The sequence below is a fragment of the Poecilia latipinna genome, unplaced genomic scaffold, assembly GCF_001443285.1.
Source record: "Poecilia latipinna isolate Pla-1442-1.1 unplaced genomic scaffold, P_latipinna-1.0 Scaffold933, whole genome shotgun sequence".
NCBI classification, from domain to species: domain Eukaryota; kingdom Metazoa; phylum Chordata; class Actinopteri; order Cyprinodontiformes; family Poeciliidae; genus Poecilia; species Poecilia latipinna.
Window position 1 is genome coordinate 179,506 of NW_015113549.1, and position 10,252 is coordinate 189,757.

A 10,252-nucleotide genomic window follows, 5' to 3' on the forward strand; every position below is an offset into this window, starting at 1 on the left:
TCCCCACGTGACAGAATCTACAGAGACCACCCTCGGATGCGTGCATGTAGCTGAGCACACACACACACACACACACACACACACACACACACACACACACACACACACACACAAACACACACACACACACACTCTCCTCTGGGACGGGATGTGCTCAGGGAGGTTAGCACCCAACACCCATGTCTGGAAACAGGATGATGAAAGAGCCATTAACGTCATGGAAGGAAGTGACAGAGACACACAAACACACAGGCTGAACAATAAATTCATATAAAAACACACTAAGAAAACGCAGACCTGAAGCAGCAACGCCAGCCACAAACAGATCAGCACAAACACGACACAAATATGCTGACAGCTGGGCAATTTTCCTATTTATGATTCACATAAACTCACAAAAAAAACCAAAAAAAAAACAAGAATGTGCTTAAATGGTGCAAAACAGAGACAGAAGAAAACGCAGAAGCAGCGACACAAGCAGACAATAGGAGCTCAGTCACACACACACACACACATAGAGAGAGAGACACAGGAACTGTTTTCCTGTGGCAGCCTTGGGGAAATTAAAACTACATTACGGAGCTCCAGAGGGGAGCAGTGAGACAGCGACGGAGGAAGAGGGCGACAGGGAGAGGAAGCAGGAGAACGGAGGAGAGGAAAGAGTCCGCTTTCGTTTTTTTAGCTCCGGCCATAACGAGACGCTCGCTGATAAGAGGAGATCTGACCTGCAAACCCTGTTTTCTCACTGATAAATCGATGCATCCATCATTTCCAGTGCCGTTCTTATTCTGTGCAGGGTCACGGGACTGGAGGCAGAACAACCTGGACAGGTCGTGATTGTGATCATGATTGAGGACAACCGGTCGGGTCTCTGTGCAGCGTAGGAAGGAGAAGTCCTGGAGAAAATGTTTATCTACAAATGAGACAAAGACTGAACAGTTTGACCTCAGTGACTCTCAAACCTAAAAAACCCAAAACACTGAATTACCTGTCAGGCATGGCGGTGGCAGTATGATACTGTGGAGCAGATCCCCTTTCCATTGCATCAAAATTCTTCAACTTCTCCTCAAATCATTTTATAGCTCAATCAAGTAACTATGTTAACTTCAGTTGCTATAAAAATGCTGTATATAAAATTTATTTAAGTCATACTTTATATCTTATAATTTATTCAATTTCTCCAGATTATTTTTTCCTCAGAAAGAGAAAAAAATCAGGCAACCTGGAAAGATAAACCAGTTTGCCTGGTTTGTCTGAGCAAACCATCCAAATTTAACAACACAAAACTGAGGAGGAAATTTGGTTTCTGTCTCTTTAAAAACTCCTGGTCTTTCTGAAACTCCGCCTTCAGGAAGTCATCACAACATGGCTCCTTTATTAACCCTTTAACAACGTTTTTACCAGTGTTGCTCTGAGAAGTAGCAGATACTCAGTTCCACCAGGCGATTGCTAATTGCTGCTGGCTAGTCTGAAGGAACTGATTTGGAAACAGCAGTTTTGAGGAGGAGTTACGTACTTGAAGGTGGAGCTAAGTCCACCCAGGCATTTTGAACAGCTGAATGGTTGCCACGGAGATGAAAGGATTTCTCAAACATGCATGAAAGAATCAGAATAAAGCTGCATCTCTGCTAACTGCGTCTTCCTTACAAATGAGGCACAGATTTACCACCAGGGAGCAACAGAGAAATAATCACTCAGAAGGAGAAACTTCTATCCAGAGCTGTAAATATGTCTCCAAGTGTTCAAAATAATCGATGGAGTGTTGGATTACTAGACAAGCGGAGAGCTGCAGCTCTAAAATTGACACAGATCCGTCATGTGATAGTTGCTTCTCGGTGCTCCACTCGAGTGTGTGACACCACACAGCGAATAACAATAATCCGGTTGGTCTCGGCTTCTCGATTTCAGCCTGGGGACTTGACAAACCTTTTCCACGATGACTCACCGGCTGTTTAAGTGTCAGCGTGAACACATGGAACGGATAGCTGACTGTAGTCTGAGTGAAACGCCGCTCAGAGAAGAGAAAAGAAGAAAGAGGCCGTCTCTTCTGCGTTTTCAAAGCAGAAGAGCAAAAAACAAGAAAAGAAGAGGTTTTCTGTTCGATGGTGGGGCAACTTTAGCTTCAGCGAACTTATCTTAAAGCGGCTGTACGTCATTTTTTTGTAGGAAATATGTGTTTTTACACATTTGTCACAATGTTCTGACAGTAGAAAATCTGTAAAAAGATCAATCTTTTCCCTGTGCTGCTGCCGTCTGAGGAAATGAACCACTTCTGACTAAAAGCAACCAATCAGAGCCAGGAGGCGGGTCTTAGAGCTGTCAATCAACATCGTGAACGAGCTCCTGTAATGCTACGCTGCAAAATCTTACCAAGTATTTTTGTCTAGTGCAAATATCTTAATGCACTTTAAATAAGACAAAACTAACTTACAAGTAACTTTTCAGCAAGATTTATGAGCTTGTTTTAAGTAAATTATTTCTTAAAATTTGTGAAAGAAGTATTTACTTCATTAGTAGGTTATTTAATTAATAACAAGACAGTGTTGCCATGTTAAAAGTGAAATAATCTGACAAAGGAACAAGTACTTATTCATCAAAATTAAGGAATTATTTTCTTAAAAAAAGCTCCTATATTTTGCTGAAATGTTACTTTTAAGTTAGTTTTGTCTTATTTAAAGTGCATTAAGATATTTTCACTAGACAAAAATACTCAGTAAGATTTTGTGTTTTTGCAGTGTAGCATTACAGAAATACCGTTTATGCACTGCCATCGATGGCTATGCTAACTAGCCGTAGCATTCACAACAAGCTATGCTAGCTGCAGCATAGCAGGGAGCAAGAGAGGGAGCGCCAAGACCCGCCTCTTCGCTCTGATTGGTTGTTTCTAATTAGCACTGGGAGAAGCTTGATTTTTTTTCACAGATTATCTGACTCATGACAAAGTCACAGTTTCAACAAATACATGAAAATATTTTTTATAAAAGTTACATACTGCAGCTTTAAGACCAAGAGAGGAGGAGGAAAAGGGAGGATGAGTTCTGCTTTTCTCCTGTGGGTCTTTCCAAACTTAACACACATTTTCCAGAGAAAGACTGACGGAAAGGGTGAGAAAGAAAGAAAGAAAGAAAGAAAGAAAGAAAGAAAGAAAGAAAGAAAGAAAGAAAGAAAGAAAGAAAGAAAGAAAGAAAGAAAGAAAAAAAGAAAGAAAGAAAGGAAGAAAGAAAGAGTGACGGATGAGTAAAAGTTTCAGAATCTTGTCGCTCTCACTGCATCCCTGAGAGCAAAGGAGTCGTTGCGTTGAATCTAGGGAATAAGACGTAATTCACACTCCCAACTTCTTCTTCTGCACACACAGTTAACGAGCAAATGATTGAAAAGTAAGAAGTTAGAGCTGTGGAAGACAGAGAGATAAAGAGAGACAGATGAAGAGAGAGAGAGGGGAGCCAGAATGGGAGAAATTTGCAGAGAAACGGTAAAAATGTGATGCAGAAAGCTGCTGGGATCAGATACAGGCGGTAAAACGGAAAGTGTGGCTGAGTAAGGGAATATGGGACAGAATGTTTTCATTGGAGGAACACTCTGATAGGTGTGTGTGTGTGTGTGTGTGTGTGTGTGTGTGTGTGTGTGTCATGGGACTTCAGCTTCCTGCAGGAACTGACACACACAGCATTTCTAGTGAACCACTCAGGACCAAAGTCAGCACCCTGCTGAAAACACACACACACACACACACTCACACACACATCTCCAGACTTCAGGCTGCACGGCGGCCCCTGGAGGAGCGTTAGCGCAGGTATGGAGGGTTTGGCACGTCACACACACCCCAGGAGTGATTCCTCTCCTTCCCTTTCATCCCCCGTAGAGCCGAACGAGAGACAGGACCAGGAGAGGCTGAGAGGGAGCTAACTGGATATTTACCACATTCAGCAGTATCTCGTTTCCCTGCAGGGATCCAGTCAGAGGAAGTGCTTCGCCGCTCCCTGATAGGTTGAAAACCAGAGCAGGGAAAACTCACTAGAGCAGAAAAACACCTAACTGTTCTTTTTCTGCCAAGATATGGGAAAAAGTGTGTTGATACTTGCTAAAAAACTCGCGACAAAAGGCGAGGATGAAGCTGGCTAACATTCGGGGTGTCCATGACAACAGGCTGGGAGTGTGCTCCACTGTTTGTTAGCACCTACAGGACAGATGTGGACATTAATGTCCGCCTGGTAACGCTGCAGGATTCAACTCCTCTGAAGTAAGGGAGACACCTGGAACAACACAGCTGCATACCCAACTATACGCAAGTAAGAGTAGCACTACTTCAACAGATTTTTACTCAAGTAAAAGTAAAAATAAGCCATCCAAGAAATTACTCAAGCAACAGTGAAAAAATATTTGGTGAAAAAAAGCTTCCATTCTTTACTTCCATTTGGGTTTCTATGTCTTTTAAAAACAGGACAAGCTCTTAAAAAAACACCCTGGCATTTTTCAGCAGAAAATAATGTTTTTGGTCTTTGTTGGTGTCTGGAAAATGAGCCATTTCAAAAACCTCCAGAGTGTAACATCACAAATCAGCAGGCACTGCCCGTTACCTAGCAACCCAAGCAGAACCCAGTCGGTTACCTAGCAACCTAAGCATAGCGGCACCGCATTTGGTCAGCTGGTGTTACGACTGCATTCGTTGTACAACGGCTGTTGGAAAAGTCAAGTGTTTTCTTTTTGTATACCTGCAATACAGAAACCATTTGCTGCATCTTTGTTGGTTGTACAGGAGGCTCCACTAATGCTATTCAAAGACTTATGGTTGTATAATTGTGCATCTGTTTGCAATCAGTGTGAGTGTAAACGTTGAGCTATGGGTCCTGGCCAGCAGCAGCTCATTTGCATTTAAAGTGACAAGACGCCTGGAAACATCTCATTCTGAAAGGAGCTCAAAATACGCAGAACTAAACTGCGTATTTTTATCATTAACTAAGAAAGAATTTGTGGAAAAAATGCAAACATGTTTTGTATCGCCCTGGTCAACTTTGGTGTTTTATAGACCAAACTGAAAATTATTCATATAAATAACAAAATCAGGCAAAATTATTTTTTCACATCAATTTCTGTCAATATAAAACTTATGATAAACTTATTAATAAAAACAGTGTGTGTCTGTTTGGTTGAAACAAGTTTCTTTTGCAGTCAGTGAAAGTCAAATAAGAGTAGCAACACTTCATCATAAAGTCACTCAGGTAAAAATTACTGAGTAAATTTAAGCAACCATTTCTTCTTTTGTGATTTTGTGGAAGATATGATTTAAGCAATTGTTACTGCAGAAGGTTATAAGCAGATGTGAGGAAAAATTCAGAGTTTTTGATTTTTTTCCCTTGTAAAAAAAAAAGGCTAATGTTGAAACATAAATGCATGCAAGTTTCCACTTGGCGGCAGAAGCAAGAAGGAAGTGACAGACAGACTTGGAGAAGATCTTACTGAGGAACAAGTAAAAAAAGAAAAGCTCATCCATCCATCTCTCAAACTTCTTCCCCAGATATCAGACAGAGAGAAAATCTATCACTCCTCCCTCCANCTCTNCATAAATCTCCTCGTTTCTCCTCTACATCCATCTCCTTCATCTAACACTTTTCAAAAGTCCCTTCATCCTTCATGTTTGTTCACAAATCTTTCCCAGCAGGAGTTTATCTCCTGTTGTGGATCAGAAAGAGTCTCTGGAAGTTTATTAAAGTGCTTCAGGTCATAAAAACTGACCTGTCTGGACGGCGGATTCATCCCACGTCCCTCCTCCTTCCGACGGTTCTCCTTCTTCCACCGCTGAGGGGAAAACAGCAGAGACACAAAGAAGACGGAAACTTTATGACTTGCATACAACAACTTGCATTTTCAAAGATAATAACCAACATGAAGGATATGAATTTTATTAAACAGGACAGTTCAGCAGAAACATGAAACATTACATGTGGTCAGTGCTTTTATTGATTTGTTTGATTCATAGCTTTAAACTGCATGGAGTTTTATTTTTGGAGAACTTTCAGCTGTTTACTTCCTGGTTGCACCTTGAAAAGAGGACGACTTCCTTAAAGCTCCAAAGCAAAATGATCTTTAAAGTGTTTATAAACTGTAAACTATATTTGCATGTACTAAACTGTGCAGCATGAGTAAAGTGACCCCTCCGACCCCATGTAGCGACAGACATAAAAACATTCTTCATGTTTAATGTTCTTCGGGCAGGTACAGTTATTCCTCAAAATGGAAAAGATGCCACCTTCAGAGACAGAAACTAAAGTCCACACAGCAGGTTTGGAGGCTCAATTGTGATATATATATATATATATATATATATATATATATATATATATATATATATATATATATATATATATATATATATATATATATATATATATATTTATATTTATATTTATATTTATTTATTTATTTATTTTTTTTTTTTTTTTTCAGAAATACAATTTTTTTTTTGCCTGGTTATTAAAGAAAACAGCAATAAGATTTTTGTGTGAACGGTTTACGACCCGCATGCGCTGAGGAAGAAATCTGATGCCACACAGCAGAGCTCTGTCTCCATGTCTGTTGGTAACAAGAGTGGCGGGATTGTGTCGTGACGCACTTCAGTGAAAAAGACTTCTTCATAATTTCATAATTATAATTGTCAGCCATTGTTTACGTTTAGATTTACCGTCTGGCTTCTTCCGGTGCAGAATTATGACACATGTCTTACATCAATGACATGAAAACCAGATAAAATCCGACACTCCAGACTGCAAACACTTTGAAAACAATCGGATTGATGCCTGTTTGTTTTCAAAGGGCATGAAAACAAACGGGCCTGTTTAGAGACACAAATAAGTTTTCTTTGAGGGGGTGAAAAGATCGGAAATGGCTTGTGTTTGAGGGAAAAAGGCGGATTTGGGTCGTCTGTGTGAACGTAGCCAATGATGGGGCTCTGGTGAACCATCAGAGGCTCCAACCTGAGGAAGCGCCAAGATTTTCTCACGTTTAAAATATTCAGAAAATAAACTGATGACAAACTAAAAACAAATAAAACACAATAAATATAGGAAATATAATCTGGATACAGTTTAACGAGCCAGCTGACAACTCTGATATCGTGGGATCTCTGCGACACGTTCACACGCTGAGCCGATCACAGGAATGTGATACCAACTTCCTGGGTACGACGGGAAGAAGGGAAGCACAGCTGGCACACAAACAGGAAACGGGCGGAGTCAGCACACAATGGGATTTCCTCTTCCCCCTTTCCCCAGCACGCAGCGTCGCACCTCTCCCCGCTTACGCACGGCCGCTTCTGATCCCTGAAAATCCTCCACTCTGCTCCCGCTCCCACCGCTGACCTCCGCCCTCCCTCCGCTCCCAGAACAGCAACACCTCCCTCCATGTCCGCAACAACTCCCCCCGGACCGCCGCCGACCTCGCATCAGAGCCGAGCCAAGAACTTGGATCAAAACAAGAAGTTATAAATCAGCCGATTGTTCCTTCGTAAAGATAAACTCTGCAGCAGGAGCTGAACTCCACTTCTGTCAGGAGAAACGTCTGATTAGCTCCCTATATGCTTTTTAACAAGTGGCTGTAACTTTCTGGATAAATAAATACAATCCTGGATGAGTTGCAGGTTTTTACGGAGAGCGATGCTTTCTGGCTGCATGCTGTGTGGAGTAATGATGCTCTGACCGGCTGCTGCTGTCAGCTGTGTGTGAAGGAAGGGAATCCCCCTAAAGTACAGATCAAGCTTGTTTCTGATGCTGATTTCTGGTTTTCTGTAGTTGATTTTCTTTCCAATGATTCTATGGTGATCCAAGTTTATCCATCAAACCATCTGTGCCTTTCCTCTGTCTTTTATAACTGAAGTGCATTTGATCCCATCCAGACCAAATAATTTTCAGCTCTGATGTATTTAATAAACAAGAACAAAATCAGATTTTTGGGGATTCGACAGGAAAGGTCTGAGTCCGGATTTTTGCTTTCCTATATTTAAATATTTGCTGATGCCAAAATGTTCTGATTGGGTTTTTTTTTTTTTTTTTTGAACAAAAACAAAACAAAATCAGTCTGCAGAGTTGCTAAATCTGTATTGAACAACCAGTATTTTTACTGAAACGACTCAGTACCTGTTAGGAAGCAGGCAGCATTCCTGTTGCAGCTAAAGATATGTTGCTCTTCCTGTAATACTTTCAGATAGCGCTAAACGTTTGCACAAAACAAAACTTTATATTTGCATTTTCTCCTTTTCAAAACTAAGATATCTTAGAAGAAATAAACGCTGTGGCCTGACCCAGTAATTAATCTGGCAAAATCTAAAAACTAAAATTTGCTGATTTCCATAAAGGTTTGTATTTATATACAGTCTGTGACAATATTATGATATTATGCCAGTGTAGATAGCAAAAAAAAAAAAAAGGAATCAATTTCTGCCAAAAGAACCCTGAAATTTCTAAATTAATCTCAGAAATTTTCTAGAGCAAAAACTTCTTTCTGAGCTTGAAAAGAAAAAAAACTGTCACATTTCCAGAAGTCGAAAATTTTCAACTTTTGAATTCAGAGGTTTTATTCTAGAAAATTTCTGAGATTAATCTGAAATTTTCTGAGTTTGTACCTTGAAAATTTTCACCTTTTGAGGGTTAGAAATTTATTTTTTTTATAGAAAATTTCTGAAAAATGTCAAAATGAAACTTTTCCTCTGGCTTAAATTTTCAAAGTAAAATCAGCCAAAAATCAATTTAAAAGAAATCAACATCAAGTTCTGTACAAATCCTGGATCGGATTGCTGTCTGCCTGACCTGGACTGATTACCAAACCTAAAGATCAAAGAAAAGCTGCAAATGTCAGACTGAAGCATCTATAACAAAAAGAAGATTTAGGATTTTTTTTAAATAAAATGCTGCGATTGGAAGAGTAACTTTGGATCCGATAAAAGCCCGTTTTTCCTGATGAGGCTGTAGGGAATAACATGTGTTTCATTAGCCAAGCACACACACACACACACACACACACACACAGCTTTATTTAGACTCTGTGTCGTCCTTGGAGACTCGCACATCGTGAACCGTTAGTTTGTGCAGCACATGTGCAACTATGTGCAGGGAGGGAAAATGAGGGAGCAGAAATCTGCATCTGATTATTAACATCTGAGAGGAAGAATGAGTGGGAGAGGTATAAAGAAAAAAGTCCAATTAATATCTTTACACTAACAAGAAGAAATCCTTCCTTTGGAAATTTAAAACTGGCAAAAGAAAACAATTAACAACCCAACAACACCAGTAACTCTGATTTTTACACCAAAAGCAACACATTTATACTCCACTCCTTTCATTTCCTCCTGAACACCTGCAGAAACGGGTCAATTAATAGATTTCCGTTTTTAGTTGCACGTAGGAGTGATGTCCAGAGAGTTTTCTCACATTAAATCAAGAAATCTCTGGACTTTTTGGCACAGCAGGACGAGGATTTTCTGCAGATAAAATGCCGTCATTGCATGAAAGAAGACACTGATTTACACAGAAGACAGAACATGAAGCATGTTTCATTAAATCTGTATGGAAAATGCTGAAAAAAGCTCCCGGCTTGATGCAGATGTTACACCTCTGGATGCTTCCTAACTAGTTAGAAAAACTACTCTCCACCTTGGATGTTTTACCGTTTTGTTGCTTTTGTAACTCAAGCACTATCAACAAAATCTGGCTTTTTATTTTCACAAATAAACAATATTTAATGTCAAAGTGAATTAAGGTATCCGAATCTTTTCCACAGTACAGAAAAAGATTTTTAGCTTCTAATGATGAAAACAAGATCAAGTTTTGTTGTTTTAATGCAAATAAATTACTTCCCCTTTCAGAGCTCAGATCAAACATTGATATATTAACACTTATTGAAAAATAACTGAATATTATTTCATGCTTTATACAAAAATAATGACAACTAAATAAGAGTACTTAAAGTAAAATAAGTAGCATAAATATTCACCTTTTTCTAGTCTGTATTTAGTAGGTTTCTTCCATTCTTCCTGCTAAACTGCTAAAGTTCAGGTTGATCAGCTCTTTTGAAGTCCTCCCACAAATTCTCTATCGGATTGACATCTGGGTTTTGACTAGGCCACTAAAGAACAAGGTGGATCCCTTCTTGTCTTCCTTGTAGTTTCAGCTGGAGGTGGTTCAACTTAAAATGTTAAAATAAGTGAACTCAATTTAAAAACAAACTAGTTTCTATGTTTGAACGATAAACATTTATTGTTTAA

General features: G+C 39.5%; 1 protein-coding gene across 5 annotated transcripts in view; it reads right to left on the reverse strand.

Annotated features, from left to right (window-relative positions):
• The window catches only part of znf423 (zinc finger protein 423), a 219,171-nt gene that overhangs the window by 177,276 nt on the left and 31,643 nt on the right, over nucleotides 1–10,252 (reverse strand). For 4 of the 5 annotated variants that reach the window (XM_015049204.1, XM_015049203.1, XM_015049207.1 and 1 more), the window contains exon 2: nucleotides 5,734–5,796. The exons of the other annotated variant lie outside the window; for it this stretch is intronic. In XM_015049204.1, the coding sequence (XP_014904690.1) occupies nucleotides 5,734–5,796 (63 nt within the window). The remainder of the gene's footprint in view (nucleotides 1–5,733; nucleotides 5,797–10,252) is intronic. 5 annotated transcript variants of the gene reach the window in all.